At 38.7% G+C, this 19675-nt stretch overlaps 2 protein-coding genes across 2 annotated transcripts in view; both read left to right on the top strand.

The window, feature by feature from the left end:
• LOC137049084 (zinc finger protein 585A-like) overlaps window positions 1-19675 on the top strand; it is a 47529-nt gene that overhangs the window by 16606 nt on the left and 11248 nt on the right. Inside the window, exons 4-5 of the mRNA XM_067427471.1 lie at window positions 748-1230; window positions 16501-16634. Of these exons, the coding sequence (XP_067283572.1) occupies window positions 748-1230; window positions 16501-16634 (617 nt within the window). The remainder of the gene's footprint in view (window positions 1-747; window positions 1231-16500; window positions 16635-19675) is intronic.
• Window positions 8421-19675, top strand: part of LOC137049696 (gastrula zinc finger protein XlCGF57.1-like) — a 41257-nt gene continuing 30002 nt past the window's right edge. The window contains exon 1 of the mRNA XM_067428311.1: window positions 8421-8555. The gene's annotated coding sequence lies outside the window, so the exon portion shown is untranslated. The remainder of the gene's footprint in view (window positions 8556-19675) is intronic.

Raw genomic sequence — 19675 nt, forward strand, 5'->3', positions numbered from 1 at the left:
TTAGAAACATCACCAGCTTGCAAAAAAAGACCCTGCAGTTGTGGCTGTCCAACCTGAACAGCTGAATGACTATGTTCCCCTGGTCGCATAACTTGGACTATGGAAAGCTGCTCATCACTCCAAGGACATTCATGTTACAATAAGGTATAATAAACATATCCTTACTATAACCGTCCCAGCTACAAGAGCGCTGGGACGGTTATAGTAAGGATATGTTTTTTCTGTGTTCTCAAAATCAAAGAACACAGAAAAAACTGTGTTCTCGCTCACTTCATTTTGTGTGAATCCGTATATTTTCTGAAACGGTGATGTCATCACACTACGTCCAGCACGGTGAAAGAGTTAAGGGATACAACTACGGGACTGGGCATGCGCACATCAATATCGCGTCATTTAATTACCGTATCTACATTATTGTAAGGGTATGTTTTGGGTTAGGGTAGGTGTAGGCATTAATAAAACACATCTGTTAGGTAGTAGCAAATGTATTTATTGTTATTTTATTGTGAGATTTTGCCTCACCTCCGACCACTGCTATACCCCTTCTAGCCACAACTCTTCTTCTCCATTTTTAGTATATTTCTGTGGCAGAATTACAGCGCCACACACTGGCCTGGCATGCAAACTACATCGTTTTTAGTTGGTTTCGGTAATCTCGTGTGGACGCAGATATTTCTTGAAACAAGGGGAAAAAAAGATCGGATTTGGAAAGATCTGGCTTTGTGTGGACGGGGCCTAAGATTAAAGGGGCAAGATGAGAGACAGATTCTGGAGCGAGTTGGAGGAAGTGATGCAGACTGTTCCCAGATGTAAGAGAGTAGTGATAGGGGCAGATTTGAATGGACATGTTGGGGAAGGGAATACCGGGGACGAGGAAGTGATGGGCAGGTTTGGTCTTCAGGAAAGGAACCCAGAAGGACAGAGGTTGGTAGACTTTACTAAAAGTATGGAGATGGCTGTGGTGAACATGTACTTTCAGAAGAGGCAGGAACACAGGGTGACATATAAGAGTGGTGGCAGGAGCACACAAGTGGACTATATCTTATGTAGACGCTGTAATTTAATGGAAATTAGCGATTGTAGAGTAGTGGTAGGTGAGAGTTTAGCTAGACAGCATAGGATGGTGGTGTGTAAGATGACTCTGGTGGTGAGAAAGATGAAGAGAGTAAAAGCAGAGCAGAAGACAAAGTGGTGGAAGTTGGAAAAGGAAGAGTCCTGTGTGGTTTTCAGGTAGGAGTTGAGGCAAGCTTTAGGTGGTCAGGAGGGGCTTCCAGATGACTGGACTACTACAGCAAAAGTGATCAGGGAGACTGGTAGGAAGGTGCTAGGTGTGTCATCTGGAAGGAGGAAAGAAGAAAAGGAGACTTGGTGATGGAATGAGGAAGTCCAGGAGAGTATCCAGAGGAAGAAGTTAGCTAGGAAGAAGTGGGACAGTGAGAGGACGGAGGAAAGTAGACAGGAATATAGGGTGATGCAGCGTGAGGTTAAGATAGAGGTGGCAAAGGCCAAACAGAGAGCGTATGAGGACATGTATGCAAGATTAGATAGTAAGGAAGGTGAGAGGGATGTGTATCGGTTGGCGAGGCAGAGGGATAGAGATGGAAAGGATGTGCAGCAGGTTAGAGTGATTAAAGATAGAGATGGAAATGTTTTGACAGGTGACAGGAGGGTGAGGGAAAGATGGAAAGAGTACTTTGAAGAACTGATGAATGAGGAAAATGACAGGGAGAGAAGAGTTGTAGAGGCAAATATTGTTGACCAGGAAGTAGAAAGTATTAGCACGGGTGAAGTTAGGAGAGCCTTGACGAGGATGAAGAGAGGAAAGGCAGTTGGCCCTGATGACATACCAGTGGAGGTATGGAAGTGTCTAGGAGAAATGGCAGTAGAGTTTATAACTAGGTTGTTCAACAAGGTCTTAGAGAGTGAGAGGATGCCTGAGGAATGGAGAAGTGCTTGGTGCCGATTTTTAAGAACAAGGGAGATGTGCAGAGTTGTGGAAACTACAGAGGTATTAAGCTGATGAGCCATACAATGAAGTTGTGGGAAAGAGTAGTGGAAGCAACGCTAAGTTAAATGGTAATTAACCCGTTTAATCCCAAATTTTTTCCTGCAATGTGAGTACATGCAATTTACTCCTTAGACCTCCCTAACACACAAATGGTATGCCTTCTTTGATTTTATGTTGGTTAAGTTAGTGAAATATTAGGTTTTATACTCGGTCACAATAGTGACCGGTGGGAAACAGCATAGACAGAATTCATACAAATTCTTCTATTAGACCTATTTACCGGTTTGAAACTTAAAATAACAATAAAATATCCTACATATAAGAATGAGATATGATTAGGATTTACTTCAAAACTATTTCTATTGTTCATGATACACAATAAAAAAAAATTTGGGGGTATGAAAATTGCAGCCCATTGAAATAAATACAAAAATCTAGGTAACACGTTCATCTTCACTGAATAACGTGTCTGGCCAAAGAGAGGGGAAGAGGTGACCAACAAACCTTGAAAAGATCTAGGCACATACATGTAGTTATTACTCCTAAATATTAGGAAGAGCAACTTTGAACATTGAAGCACCAATTGGTAAATCCAAAATTGGGAAGTTTACAAGGTATATCTTATAAGGTTTATAAGGTATATCTCATAGATATAGATAGACAGACAGACAGACAGACAGAAGTATAGACTGATAGACAGATAGACAGAAGTATAGATAGATAGATAGACAGACAGACAGAAGTATAGATAGATAGACAGACAGGCAGACAGACAGACAGAAGTATAGATAGACAGACAGAGAGAAGTATAGACAGACAGACAGAAGTTTAGATAGATGGATAGATAGATAGACAGAAGTATAGACAGACAGACATATAGATAGACAGACAGATGTATAGTTAGACAGACAGACAGAAGTATAGTTAGTTAGACAGACAGAAGTATAGATAGATAGACAGACAGACAGACAGAAAGAAGTATAGCTAGACAAAGGTATAGACAGACAGAAGTACAGACAGAAGTACGATGGATGGATGGATGGATGGATGGATGGATGGATGGATGGATGGATGGATGGATGGATGGACGGATGGATGGATGGACGGACGGACGGATGGACGGACGGATGGACGGATAGATAGTTTTCAGTTCAATCTGTGAGTGAGTTCATATGAATAACACAGAATGACATAGAGGGGACATATTCTGTGTTATACTACCGGTCACAATTGTGACCGTCTTCATTTATATGCATCCTGACAGCAGAATAAACTATGTATTCATAAAATTTCAATATGTATGTATAGATGACCCTTTCATGATGATGTGTGCAAAAAATGAATGAGCTATTCAAAAATTAACTTTGATTAATTCATTAAATTTTCCTGTCATTTCTGTGCTTTCACATTGTCATTGTGCTAAGATGGCAGTACCAAGAAATAAGTGTGTGTGGTCACACGACCAAACTATGCAGCAATGTTAAACCTGCCCAGAACTCATGTAGACATCTTAAATGGGTATTATAAATGAAAATTTGCTTCATAATAGAAGTTGCTTTTTAATACAACACTAAAATATTCGAGGAAAATTTACGGTCACAATTGTGACCGGTGGGATTAAACGGGTTAATAATAATTAAAAAAGCCACCTGGTAAAAAACTTGTCAAAGAAAAAAAAAGGACCTTTATAAGGAAACAGACAAACAAACAAACCAACATAAAAGTATTTAGGAATATAAACTGAAATAAAGCTTGGTGTATTTGTGAAGCATACTGCTTAAATAATAAAGTAAAAGAAGTTACATTTAAAATTGTACATGGTATATATCCAGCTAAAAATGTATTAGAGTGATTTTTGTTCAATAGAAAAATAATCTATTATTCATCTATTTTGTGATTGTATATACACAAAGATTTTTTGGGTGGACATTGACAATTTCATTAGAAGGAAAACAAATGTTATATTTAAATTAAATAATTTTGATATATGTGTATATTATTCCAATGAACGTGATAATAATTTCACCTTTATAGTACAACTTTTTATTATTTTGGGAAAATTTCATATGCACAAGAACAAATGGTCAGGATCCAAGCCACATTTTATTCATTTTCTTCAGGAGACTAAGGACTATTGCACCAGTTTAAACGTGCAGTATGCAACTTTTGGCCACTAGGGGTCACTCATTCAAAATAATAACAACAGACGTACTTTAATGACGTCGGGAAAGTGCGTGTGCTCATGGGAGTTGTTGTCATTATTGCCACTGTCAACCAGCGAATCTGGCATCTCCAGCAGAAAACATGTTCACTGACAAGGTAATTGTTATATTACATCTCTATTATTGTTAAGTTTAGTTACGGCTTTTCACGTTATGTAATGCCAATCTAATGAAATAGCAACGAGCTACCGTTACTTAACAAACTTATCAGTAACGTTAGCTAATGTGTGAGTCAGAATGTTGTGCGGGCGGTCGCTATGCCAACATACCTATAAGTTGGTAGGCTATGTTGACATATTAACCGTGCATCATAATTTGAGTTACTCAAATTATAGATATGTTGACATGGCATCCGCGATTGTCGAACATTCTGTATATCAACTGTTCAATAAGGAAATACATTTCAATTTAGTTTATCATTACCAACATAAAACAGTAAATGAGAGAACCAGCACCAGCAATACGTGGTTCATTGGAACACGCGCTGTGTCGCTCCCCACATTCATCAATCTAATAAACATTTATTTTGGAACTCAGAGATATATGAATAAGTAGATCATTATTAAATCAATATTATATGTAGCTAGTATTAACATATGATAAAAGTGACGGTCACCTTATATTAATTGACCAAGATAGTGGCATATTACCTTATGAAGCTAACGTTACCTTCTCCAGCTACATATAAAACCAATAATAGCTAGTCCATCTGCGTTTTACACATGACATCATCGTGTCACAAAATATACGGATAGAAATATACTTTTGAATCAGTTTTAAAAAGTCTCAGTTTCAGTCTCCAAAAACACAGAATCCGCCTGTTTGAAAAGCCGATGCAATACAAAATGTAACGTTATACGTATTCAGCTAAACGCGTCTCAATGTGGTCAAGATCGCTATGCAATATGCAAACATACAGCATGTTATGATTATATGATTATTATGTTAGCTGAATGGTTACTTAAATTACCTGTTTATTAAAACGAAAGCGAGATCAGCATATCTCTCTGCAGTCCGAGCTTGTCACGAAGATTTCGCCATCTTTCAAAGGCTTCTCCAAGGTTTACACGTCTCTTGCTTCTTCTACTGTCCCAAAATCTTCTCGGGTCTTTTTTTTTCACCCGTACGTTTGCGCTTTGTTGAGCTGGCAAAGAGTAGTCATGATCCATTATCATACAGACTTTTTTATACGGGTGTTCCCCTTATACTGTCAGTGTTCCTCTTTGAGTTTGGCGGTTCCGCCGAGTTCGCAGGAAGCAAGACGCAAACGTGGATATGACGTGAAAGACTGGCGACATAACGGAAATAAAGACACGGTCCGTGTCTTCGAATTAAAATATTAATTTCTCTGGATTTAGAAGTTAATTGGAACTGTCGGGATAATGTAAACACACAACTTTAAAAAATATATAACATAGATATAGTGATCTTTTATATTTTTAATGCTGAAACATTACATATTGTGCCTTTAAAGAATATTATTAATAAAAAAGCAAGAAAGACTTGCTATATTCTTAAAGAATATATATTTTTTGATTAATTTATCAAGGTTTGTATACTCTGGCATTTTTTTGTTTCATTGTTCTTTTTTTCTTTTCTTTTTTTGTTATTTCTTAGAAACATCACCAGCTTGCCAAAAAAGACCCTGCAGTTGTGGCTGTCCAACCTGAACAGCTGAATGACTGCATCCCCTGGTCGCATAACTTGGACTATGGAAATCACTCCAAGGACATTCATGTTACAATAAGGTGTAATAAACATATCCTTGTGTATTAATATATTTTACATGTTTTTTTCTGGCAAAAAAAACCTGCACAATGTGTGTAAACCTCCAATACATCTATAAAGTAATCATTCCATCACAATTCACAAAATAATCTCTCAATCAAGTGCTGTGTCTATAATATTATACACAAATTTTACACAACATTTAAATATTATTTTCAAATAAACGTTTATATTTATTATTATTTCAAATTATTATTGCCCCTGGTTCAGAACTCTTGTAAAAAGTAGCAGTGGCTGGGACAGACTTTAAGTATCACCTCAAGATGCAATCTAATCCTGTTTACACGAAATAAGCCTGCTGCTAAGCAAGTTTAAGATAATGGACCTGTTGCTATGACAGCAAGTCCAGGATGAGCTTCGAAGAACCAATAAATTTGAGATCAAGCCAAATCGTCAACAATCAAATCCAGCTAACTGAGTTTGCGACGTATGAAGAACAGGCCCCAGCTCAGTCATTTATCCTGGATTTCTTAATTCTAATTTTGTACAATAAGCATCTGGTTTGAAAACTGCCCTAAAGACGGACCTTTATTTTGGCGTGGTGATGTGACGTCATTAGGCTGAGCCGCGACCCCGCGTCTGTTGCGACCAAGGGGGTAATCTAGCGCTCGGAAAGCGTTCCACCCCTAGGGGCTGCCATTGCTAACCAAGCCATCACCTGCTGTTAGCATCCCATTGACTCCCATTCATTTTTGAGTCACTTTGACAGTGAATAACTTTACATCAGAGGCGTTTAAAGACTCCATTTGTCCATTGTATATTTCTAAAGAAACACGACAATGTATAAAAGGCTCCATTACCTTGTATCTTACACTATCGCCCCGCAGAAGCTGTTTTTGTAAAAATAGGCTAACGATTGCGTCATAACCAACGCGACCCTGTCGCGCAGTAGAGAAATTACCGTATAGACCTAAGGAGACGCTCGCAGGCAATCTTTTACTGTCTATGAGACAGTCGGGGGGACGTGGAGACATGTCCTGGAGACTAGTCTGATAAAGTCAAGGGGGAAGAATGGGTAGAAGCCCATAGTGAGCCAAAAGCAACGGGAGAAAATATTTAAACAACGTGATTCAGCTTTCGCTTTCCACATCTACTAGAAGACTCACAGCTGTCAGACAGGAGGCTCACGTCACATCTACGTCGTCAAGCTCAGTCTGAGCCTGCGCAGTTCGCTCAGCCATCAGGAAGTGAGTGCCCCTAGGTTGACTTCATTATTTCGCCGTAGACGTCAATGGGGTCGCTGTGTCCATTTCTTTTACTGTCTATGGTTGCGACTCGGCTGAAGAAGGGTATGTGTTTTTAAGCATTTAAATCGATAAGTCAAATGTATAGCTCTTACTAAGTATGTAAAATAAGTAAATTATTATTTAATGTGATATTGTACTGATTTATCTGACGTGTATGGACGTTGTTTTTGTGAGTAAATCGCATCCACACATGCATTTCAGAAAAGGTGCTTTTCGCTTTGCTCCCTATGAATCAGTTGATCGTAAACACAAAATTCAGCCACTGGTATGGCGAAAATGTCTAGACTAGAGCAACATTGTAACGCGGTCGGACGTCTATGTTACTCGACCGAAAATCTCTCCGCTCGCATGCGGATTCTTCTCGCTCTTGCACAAAACGCTATCTCAAATACAAAGTGTTCTCTTATGGACCTCTCCTTTTGCTCAGATATTACGCGTGTGCGATTTAAACGGTGTCATGTTCACTCGCAATTCTTGCACTATAAAACTCCTAGGCTGAATCCGAAATCGCCCCTAAACTCTCAATCATTATTCCCTACGGAAGTCCACTAATTCACTTGGAGGAGTGAATGGAAACGAATGACTGAAGTCGGATAGCCGAACACCGGCTGTACACTCGTCATTGTTGTGCAATTTGGGACACGATTTATTAATCAATAGCAAATGTAAAATATTCCTAGGCTATCAAAGCTGCAGTCCGTAACTTTTGGCGCTAGCCTAGCGGGCAGCCAGTTAATAAACAGAACTGCACAAGTATTGCGGAAGAACATTGTAGCCGGAGCTACTTCTTTCTGTTTACGTCTTTGACGATTCACACAGGTGCTATATGCTGCTACGCAGCGGTGGCGATTCAGGATTAAACAAAAACATGGTTTTGGAAACTGGGATTGTACTTTCTCATTATATACATTTAGTTAATTTTGAACACAAAGTCACAACTGCAGCTTTAAATACAACTAAATATAGTTTATGTATTTAGTTTTAATCACTTTCTAATGTTAGTTTTGAGTTTGGCTATCCTGGCCATTTAAGGCTTTTCTCTCTTACTGACTCCATTAGGGACAGATTGAGGCACATCCAGTGATTTAGTTTGGTCTTTTTCCCCCCCCCCCTTAATTTTTTTTTTTTTTTATCTTAACAGATTGTCCGAGCACACAGAAAAATCCTGGTGAAGTGGCTGAGGTCCACGTGACACTATTATAAAGATGGAGTTTATTAAAGAGGAAAGTGAAGAAATGAAGATTGAAGAAACATTCAGTGTGAAACAAGAAGATAATGAGCAACAAACAGGTTGGTTTCATTCTCAAAGCTGAGAAGCTCAGTCATTTGTCTACCTCTACAGAAATTATATGTTTGAGAGTATATAATCCTAATTAAAGGTTTTATTTGGCATGGAGAGGGTTGCTCAAAGTTGGGCATCCGTTATTATGATATGTTAGGGATGCTCCAATCGACTGGCTGATAATCATTCTATGAAAATTCTGGTGTTAAAATAGGTACACGGGTAAAAATGTATCTTCCCACACTACGAAGATAACTTTTTTACCTGGTGATATTTAATAAAAATATCAAGAACTATTGGATCAAATCAGAGGTCCACGTAGAAAATAGCTATTTTCAGCAAAAACTTATGCATTAGTGTTGTCACAATTCTGGAATTTCTAATTAAATCATTAAAATGAATAACAATCTATAATTAAGTTAAACTCACTCATACTGCCAAAAATTACTAAAATGTAATTCAAATTTGACCCCCAAAAAATTATTGTCCCTAATAATCAACATAATGCAGGGGAAATATATATGAACTGCGTCAGTGCTCAACTGCTCACTGCATCATAAACAACAAACTAGCAATGCATGAATCAAACTCACCAAGAAACGGTTGTCTTTCAAAGTCCTTCATCACACAATAGTATAGTGCTTCAACTAACCAGGGCTGTGTTTCCATATAATGATGGAACTTTGCACTTAAGAGCGTTTTCTACAAGCGATATTACGAAGGTTCGTGTTGCTTTCACGTGTGTTTCACAAACACGCACTTAACATGATCGCACACAGCTGTGCTTTAAGTGCTACTTAAAGGCCATCTTTCAATTTAATTTTATAACTTAATTTATACAGAATATTGTATGAAAATGTACATTTAAAAAGACATACATAAGAATAATTATGTTTTACAACACCCACTGGCAGAAATTAAGAAAAAAGTGCCTATTCTAAGCTACGCTGCAAAAACCCGCCTTTTCCCAGTGAATGCGTCATATGACGCAACGACAGGCAAACATAGGCACTGCAGCCCTGGCTCTCAGTGTGGGTTTACGTAGTCTGAGAGGTGGAAACAGAAAATAGAGATTGCCGTTATCGTTATTATAGTTATAGTAGGTTTGAGTTGTCACAATGGTGAATTCTTGTTTGTTTGTTTGTTTGTCTACGTGACAATAAAAGATCCTTGTTACAATGACTGTATTTACATGGACAGCAAATTCCCGTCCTAGCTGAAAGACTAAATGCTTTCATACACGTACTCCACAGTACATGTGAGCTCATTTACATTATGTCCGTCGGAAATACTAAGAGGTGAGTAGTATAACAGCCGACTAAGTTCGGAAAGCTGTCCGGTTATGTTGTTCAGATATACGGCCCAAACGCTTGACATCTGCAGAAGCAGAACATGCGGACACCTAGGTCTAAAAGCAGTTACTGATTAAACATCAGCTAGATATTTCGACAAAAATTCACGCTAAACTATATCGTGTAGAAACGCACAGAATTTCTATCCCTATCCAGACTAGCTGACCGTCACAGATGTAAGCTCAGTGTTTTACATAGATTCGAAAGCAATGTGCGGTGGTGGAGGTGGGGGGTGGTAGTTTGTTCCATACCAGATTGGGGGGTTGTATTAATGTTTTAAAATTTCACATTTAAAGAAATCTAGTATTTCACCATGTCTAAAATGTATTCAAATGTAAAACCTACAAATAAGTAAGCAGTTATTATCAGCAATACTTTAAGCAACTTGACTATTATATATTAAAGAGCCATACAGGCACTTCTTTGTGGGTAATGCCATTACAAATGAAAATTATTATTTTTCCAGCCACAAAATTACTCTAATTGGCCTCTTTGCATTGGTTTTCCCCATTTTAAACTTAATTACTACACTAATTGTAATTATAAATAATATAAATATTAGAAGGCATTTTTTTAAGTGATCATTAATGGACCATAATTATTGTACAAATAGTATTTAGTACCAAAAGATCTACCCCATATATTTAATAAATTAATATTACTAAACTTTTTTATTACTTAATATTACTTAAACATTTATTTAATAGAAAAATGTTGTGTACGGTCACATTTGACTATGATAGTAAGGAATATCTCAGGGCTAAATACAAGAAGAGCGTAACATTAGGCAAGGCAAGGCAAGGCAAGTTTATTTATATAGCACATTTCATACACAATGGCAATTCAAAGTGCTTTACATAGAAAGGAATTAAAATAGGGCTAAAAAATGCATAAGAAAAAGAATACAATGTAAAGAGAATTAAAAGTGATAAAATGATGATAACCAAAGAAAAGAACAGGTAAACTAAAACAGTTATAAAAAATTATTTAAAAAATGATGCATAGATAAGGTGCAATCAGTCGGACGTACAGTGGCACAGTGCTCATTCAGTGAATGCACAGATAAACAGATGTGTTTTGAGTCTGGATTTGAATGTGGCTACTGTTGGAGCAAATCTGATCTGTTCAGGAAGCCGGTTCCAACTACGGCTGGCATAATAGCTAAAGGCAGACTCTCCTTGCTTTGAGTGAACTCTTGGTATTTCTAACTGACTTGATCCTGCTGATCTGAGTGATCTGTTGGGTTTGTATTTAATCAGCATATCTGCGATGTATTGAGGTCCTAGGTCATTGAGTGATTTATAAACAAGTAATAGTACTTTAAAATCGATCCTAGATGTAACTGGAAGCCAGTGTAAAGACCTGAGGACTGGTGTGATATGGTCATATTTTCTGGTTCTGCTCAGAATCCTGGCAGCAGCGTTCTGTATGAGCTGCAGCTGTCTAATGGTCTTTTTGGGAAGGCCAGTGAGAAGTCCATTACAATAGTCCACCCTACTGGTGATAAAACCGTGAACCAGTTTCTCTAAGTCTTGCCTGGAGACAAAACATCTAATCCTTGCAATATTTTTCAGATGATAGTATGCTGATTTAGTTATTGCTTTGACATGACTACTGAAACTCAGGTCTGACTCCAAAATTACACCAAGATTCCTGACTTGATTTTTTGTTATCAGGCCTTTAGCCTCAAGATACGCGTTCACCTTGAGAATTTCATCTTTGTTTCCAAATGTAATGATTTCAGTTTTGTCTTTGTTTAACTGAAGATAGTTTTGGCACATCCAGTCGTTAACTTCATCAATGCATTTGCACAGCGAGTCAATGGGGCTGTAGTCATTAGGTGACAGTGCTAAGTAGAGCTGGGTGTCGTCAGCATAGCTGTGGTAAGCAATATTGTTCTTTTTCATTATTTGGCTCAGTGGCAGCATATACAGGTTAAACAGGAGAGGTGCTAGAATTGACCCTTGTGGGACTCCGCATGTCATGGACGTCTACTCAGACTTATGGTCTCCTATACTCACATAATAACCTCTCCCTTCTAAGTATGATCTGAACCATCTGAGGACCATCCCAGAAAGCCCGACCCAGTTTTCCAGCCTGTCTAGAAGTATGTTGTGGTCAACAGTGTCGAATGCAGCACTGAGATCGAGTAGAACCAGAATTGATATTTTGCCTGTATCAGTATTCAAGCGAATATCATTTATAATCTTTATGAGCGCTGTCTCTGTGCTGTGATGCGGTCGGAAACCAGATTGAAAATTGTCAAATAATCCGTTTGAGTTTAAGAATTTGTTTAGTTGATTGAAAACAACTTTTTCGATGATTTTGCCTATGAAGGGGAGATTTGAGATTGGTCTGTAGTTGCTCAGTATGGAGTTATCTAGATTTCTCTTTTTCAGAAGAGGCTTAACTATTGCAGTTTTAAGGGCGGTTGGAAAAGTCCCGTAGAGAAGTGAGGAGTTCACCACTTCTAGGAGATCTGCTTCCAAACAGTTAAACACACTTTTGAAAAAAGAAGTGGGGAGTGCGTCAAGGGTGCAGGTTGATGTTTTAAGATGCTGTACTGTGTCTTCTAAAATTTTACCGTCAATTGTTTCGAAATCAGACATAGTAATTTTCCGAGGGTTTGGTCTGATCTGACTGACCCCAGAGCAACTAGAGGATGTGCTGATCGCCTTTCTGATATTTTTGATTTTCTCTGAGAAGAAGGAAGCAAACTCACTGCATTTGCTGTCTGAGAGCATTTCTCTGGGAATGTGACTCGGGGGGTTTGTTAGTCTGTCTACAGTAGCAAAAAGAGTGCGCGTGTTGTTTATGTGTTTGTTTATAATATTTGAGAAGAAGGTCTGTCTAGCTTTGCCTAGTTCAACATTGAAAGCATGAAGGCTGTCTTTATAGATGTTATAATGGACTACAAGTTTTGTCTTCCGCCACTTTCGTTCACATTTTCTGCATTGTCTTTTCATTATTTGAACTGCTATTGAGTTTCTCCATGGTGCCTTTTGTTTTCCACTCTTTTTCCTGACTTTCAGAGGGGCAATATCATCCATTACACTCTTAACTTTTGAGTTAAAGGAGTCAAGGAGTAAATCAACAGAGTCTGCAGATATGCTTGGTGTTAGAGATAAAGCCTTCATAAACAGCACATTAGTGTTCTCATTTAAGCATCTCTTTTTGACAGAGACAGGTCTAGCTTCAATGGCAGGAGTGATTGATATGTCAAAGAAAATACAGAAATGATCAGACAGTGCCACATCCTTAATAACAATCGATGAAATGTTTAGACCCTTACTGATAAGTAAATCTAGAGTGTGTCCACGATTGTGTGTCGGTCCATTTACATGCTGTTTCAAATCAAAAGTGTCAAGAACAGTCATGAGCTCTTTTGTTGTACTGGATTCAATATTATCTATGTGAATGTTAAAATCCCCAGCAATAGCAAAACAGTCAAACTCTGAGGAAATTATTGATAACAGTTCTGTAAATTCCTCAATAAAGGCTGGTGAGTACTTTGGAGGCCTGTAAACAATGATAAGCAGGATGCGTGGAGAACCTTTTAACACAATACCCAGATATTCTAGAGACAAATAATTACCAAATGATACTTGCTTACATTGATAGAAATCTTTAAAAAGAGCAGCAACACCCCCACCTCTCCTAACAGCTCTGCAAACACTCATAAAAGTAAAGTTAGGAGGGGCTGCTTCATTTAGGACTGTTGCACTACAGTTTTCTTCTAGCCACGTTTCATTTAGAAGCAAAAAATCAAGGTTGTTTGTGGTTATTAAGTCGTTGACTAGGAATGATTTGTTCTTAAGTGAACAGATGTTTAAAAGTGCTAACTTAACAGTATTAATTTTTTCACCCACATTAGTCTTAGTTTGACAGGTAACAGGCAGCAGATTATATTGGTTTGTTAAACGGCCTGACAAGGCCTTAGACTTTCTTTCACGTAACAGAACAGAGATAGAGAAAGAGGCAGGCACACTGGGTTCCCACTTGTTTTGTAAACATTTGATAAAGGTACTGTTATCATAGCGGGGACCCAAAACACATCACTGAGAGCTGGAATTAGTTGTTTTTGGTTCACCTACAACAGATGGAGGAGGGTGTGGGCCCTGGCGTTGTGACCGAAGAAATCTCACAGGAGGAGGGGGAGCTGGGCCCACAGGCTTCGGTGGTTGTGGGGCTCGACGCTTTTTGGTTGATATCTGGGGGCTCGCAGCAATTGAGTGTGATAGTCTAGTTCCAACAAAAATCAGTTCCTCCATTTTCTCTGAGAAGCCCAGATGCGGGGATGCTGGAGAGAGGAATGACATGTCTGGTGAGAGGGGCTGTTGCTCTGGTGTTATCGGAAGTTGAAGTATGTTGTCCTGGCTTTGCTGTCCATTTTCAAGAAAGTCATCTTTGGGTGCTGAATCTTGGAGCAGATCTAATCCTTCACAGTCAGTCTGTGGTGAGCTCTGTGGGCAGGGCTCAGCTGGGAGTGTGTCCATGAGCAATTGTTGTGGCTGTGTGGAGTTCTCATTGTCCTTGTGGGATGTGTCAGCCGAGTGTCCATTCAGGAGCTGAAATGAAGTCCTGTGGTCATCCATACTCTGTATCAGGTTGAGTGGGTTAAAACACACAGCTGAAGGATGATGAACGGAAAAATAAATATTGTCCTTTAGCACTCTTGCACCAAGTTTGTTTGGGTGGTGGCCATTTGATGTAAACAGTTGTCTCTGACTCCAGAAGAGATTGAAGTTATCAATGAAGTTCACTCCATTCATGTTACAGGTTTTTTGCAGCCATGTATTAAGCCCAAGCAACCGTGAGAATCTATTTGTTCCTCTTGCTGGCAGTGGTCCACTGATGAACGGCTGAACTTTCAGTTTTCTAAGTGTTTCAAAAAGTTCATTGAAGTCCGACTTCATGAGTTCTGACTGCTCTCTCTGAATATCGTTCTTCCCCACATGAATTATAAGTTGATTTGCAGTCTTATGTTTCATCAGAATGTTCTCAATTTCCCTGTTTACATCAGAAATGGTTGCTTGTGGAAGGCAGCATGTAGTTGTATCTCTGCTGCGAATGTTTCTGACTGTAGAGTCACCCACTATCAGAGTCCTTGGCTCGGCTGTGCTCTGAGCTGAGGGCCGCTGTCTGCTCGACCTTGAGCGCCTGTTAGCATTAGTGTTAGCTGCGGGCTTATGCAATCTGTGTTCGATCATATTCATCACGTTTGGGGATTCCTCACCCACATTCATTAATACTTCAAATCTGTTTTCGAGATGTATCGATGGTGGTCGGAAACTAGAGTTTGCAATCCTTGTGTCTGGGGTAGAGCATGCAACGGCAGCAATATATGAAGCTCGTGACAATCTGACGTCTCGAGTGCGTTTGGGTCTTGCCCCCTGTTTGTGCCATCGATTAGTGTGTCGATCAGTTTCTTGTTTCTCTATCTGTTGAGTAGCACTAAATTTATGGGACTCACCAGCTGTGTGCAGAGGGCGTTCGTGATGAAGCTCTGCTGTGTGATTCGTCCGGTTCGGTGGTTCCGCAAATAACTTTGTTTCAAGAACTGCAATCCTTTGTAAAAGTCTGTGGCAGTTTGTGCAGCAAGGAGATTCCTTAGCTAGAGGAAGCATTTTCTTATCCTTTCGATAGTAGGCAGCTGTGTTTTCCCTTCCGGAATGTAAGCTGATGGCAGCGAGAGGCTGGTCAGATGAAATGTTCCACTTTTTTGTAGTAATCCAGTCAACAGAGTTTCTAGTTTTATCGTTGAAGTCAAGCTTTGTTGTTTGAGCGCTGTGTTGATTTGCTGAAGTTAAAATTATGAGATAAAATATAGAAGCGATAGAGCAAAGCGCGGAGCAGTAAGCAAGAGCGTCCGAACAGTAGCGAAGCAGGAAGTCTCGTTGCATCTCCGTCACTCTCCATTTTAAAATGACACTGTAAATGCGGTTGATGTAATAATCAATGCACACTATGCTGTACTGCAGGGGTGCTCAAGTTCAAAGGCCAAGGGGGCCACATTTAAATCATACAAAATGTGAAGGGCCACAAATTTGCATCGTAAGAATTTATTTAAAACAATATTTAGAGTTTTTACTTTAGAAATGCAGTTTATCTTGCTATGTATGTCTTGCTAGTATTTGTCCTATTTAAATTAATACTGAACATGAAAATTTAAATCTGGAATAAAAAGTGGATTAACAATTTTTTGCAATATTAATGCAAAAAAGGAGCTCATACTCAAACAGAGTATTAAAAATATTAAAATATATAAAAACATTGTGCAAATATGGGTTACTTCTAGCCCTGCTGAAAAGAAGTCCTTCCTAGTGAGAAATCTGAGTCTGCATCTTTTTCACCAGTGATTTCAGGTCTGGCTGTTGCTCACTGGTAGCTGCTCTAAGTCTGTCAAATGTCTGTCAGTTAGACGAGAACGTTGCTTTGACTTTATTATTCCCATTGCAGAGAAAGCACTTTCACACACATATGTAGATCCAAAGCAGGTCAAGATTTTTTCAGCACACTGGATTAATGCAGGGTATGTGTCTTTCAGAACACACTTGGTCCAGAATGTGTCAATGCTCTCTTCTTTGTGTCTTTCTTTAAGGATGTTGTTGTGCTGCAGCTCTATGAGTTGCTCCTCAAACACTGCCCTTTTCACACTGAAGTGTTCTGATGTGACTGCGACAGACGTAGCCTGTATGTCACAAGCAAATGGATTCTCTGTGAATGCCAGTACAGGTGTGAGAGATTTAACATCGGCAAATCGTGAGGAAAACTCGTCTTTTAGCTCCCTGAGATAAGAACAGTAGGCACTGGGTGAAAATGAGTCTGTCACTTCTGACTGCAGAACAGAAAAGTGAGTGAAATTTTCTTCCTGAAGTTGCTGCGCGAACAGGTCCAGTTTTGTTTCAAATGCAGCCACATCGTTCAGCATCATCGGAAGAATTTTTGTTTCCCTTGAAGCTTACGATTGAGCGCATTTAAATGTCGCGTCACATCAGTCAGGAAAGCTGCATTTTGCGTGAAGGTGTCTTCGAAAGGTGCCAGTAAATCATGTTGGCCTTTCTCTTTTAAAAATATGCGCACAACTGGAAGTAATTCCATGAAGCGATCAAGGACATTTCCGCGACTAAGCCATCTGACCTCTGCGTGCATTGCCAAGTCAGGGTATGCGCTTTCAAACTCTTCGACCAAGGAACGGAACTGTCTGTGTTTCAGGGCATGTGCAAGAATAAAATTTACTATACGTGTCACATTGTCCATTGTCATTTTGAGCTGTCCACGTTTAAGCTTGCTGCACAATTGCTCCTGATGCAGAATGCAGTGGTATGAGAAGAAGGCCGGTATTTCAGGATCTTTTCGAAGTAAAGCGATTAATCCCTTTTCCTTTCCAACCATTGATGGGGCGCCATCAGTAGTCACAGAAACAAGCTTTTTCAAATTAATTTTTTTGCCTGGTCCATGAAAAAAAATCATCAGTGCAGAGTGAATGTCCTCTCCACGGGTTTGGCCTTTCAATGGGAGCAAGGTCAACATTTCCTCTACATATTTATCACCTTTAAGAAAACGCACCCACACTGCTAGCTGCGCGACATCTGTGCTGTCAGTAGATTCATCCAGTGCTAAACTGATGTACTCTGAACTTTCAATGTCTTTTAGCAACTGTGAAAAGAGATCGTCTGAAATTAATTATACTCGTCTGGTCACTGTTGAATCAGACAATTGTAGCTTTGAGATTTGCCTGATGATGTCATCCTTGTTCTTAAAATCCGAAAACAGCGATTCTGCACAGTCCATAAATGTATTTTTCAGAAATTCTCCCTCTGTAGCAGGTCTCTTTGCTTTTGCAATATTCCAAGCGATTCTGAATGAGCCCTCTGTAATATTGTCAGCACTTTTAACAATGCCGCGGAACATGGATCGCTGGGCATGAAACCCAGCTAGCAATGTCTGTACCTTTTGACTCCTGAGATCACTGCTATTTGGATATGTCACGCTGAAATCGGGATGAAGTTGCTCATGGTGGCGTTGCAGATTAGCTCGCTTTAATACAGCAATTGTTTTTTGACAAATGAGACACATTGGTTTGCCACCTATGTCTGCAAAGGCGAATTCCATTTGCCACGCAGGGTTGAAAACTCTGTTTTCATCGTCAACCTTCCTTTTCTTTGAAGCCATTGTTATTTAATGTACAGTAGGTACACACAACATACAGTATTTTTAGATGACAGTTGGGGTTTCCCGATGACTCATCGTCGATGACAGCTCTTTTAATTTTCGCGGGTTCCGTTTGCGTCACAACCTTAAAGGTACAGTACCCATTTTTCACATGAACAGGTGTTGGGGGCCATCAAAATATATTAAATATATATTTACTTTATATTTTAATATTTAATTTTTTTTTAGGCATATAATAATATTAGCCTACAGAAAATGTTTAATTATGTATTATGGTTTCTTTCTATGGCACATTTTTATACTCAGGGTCGGGTTAAAAAGTCTATTATTATTATTATTATTATTATTACTAATACTAGGCCCACCAATATTAGTACATCTAACTTTTAAATTAGTTAGAATTCGCTCAGCTTTTTTCGTCAACACTTTTTGAGGTGTGCACGCACAGCACACGAATCCTCTCATTAGCTACAACCAATAAATTATATATATATAAAATATTAATAAATAAAATTCAAATTCAAGCAAATTTAAAAACATTTCGCTCTTTTAATTTTAATCAATGCTTGAATAACACACGTCACCTTCCATTAAAAATTACGGCTATTGCGGTGGCTGGGATACACCAAGCACATACGGACATATGTGGCATACTTTTTGGAATGAGTGATCACGAGGAAAAAAAAAAAAACGTTTAGCCTATGTCGCATAACATCGGTTAATGGAAACTAGAGTTTAGATTCTCTGCCCGAGCCCGAACCTGACCCGAACCGACCCGCGGGCCGGGTCGGGCTGAGATTTCCCTGCACTAGTGATGTGTCGTTCATGAATGATTCGTTCATTTTGAACGAATCTTTATTATGACTCGGGACTACCGAGTTTTCTCAGATAGTGATTCGTTCATTTTGTGTTGACCGCGCATGCGCATTACGCAACATATGGCCTCTGAATCAGCTCTGAATCTCCGAATGATTAGTTCTTTTGAGTCTCGGGTTTGAGTCTTTCGTTCTTCCTGTTAGTCCCATAGAGTCTATGCTGTCAGTAACGGAAACAGAAAAGATTAGTTCTTTTGATCGAGTCTCGGGTTTGAGTCTTTCGTTCTTCCTGTTAGTCCCATAGAGTCTATGCTGTCAGTAACGGAAACAGAAAAGATTAGTTCTTTTGAGTCTCGAGTTTGAGTCTTTCGTTCTTGCTGTCAGTCAAATGCTGTGTGTGTGTGTGTGTGTGTGTGTGTGTGTGTGTGTGTATATATATATGTATGTATATATATATATGTATGTATATATATATATGTATATATATATATATATATATATATATATATATATATATATATATATATATATATACATATATATATATATATATATATATATATATATATATATATATATATATATATATATATATATATATATATATATATATATATATATATATATATATACATACACACACACACACACACACACACACACACAGTTGATTCAAAATTAGTCTAATTGAATTTGTGATGTTAGACTTGAATAGTCAATATATTTCCCATATTTGTATATGTCTGATATTAACTGAGAATAATATAAAAAATAAAATAAATAACT

This window comes from Pseudorasbora parva, chromosome 20, assembly GCF_024679245.1.
Source record: "Pseudorasbora parva isolate DD20220531a chromosome 20, ASM2467924v1, whole genome shotgun sequence".
Taxonomy (NCBI): Eukaryota; Metazoa; Chordata; class Actinopteri; order Cypriniformes; family Gobionidae; genus Pseudorasbora; species Pseudorasbora parva.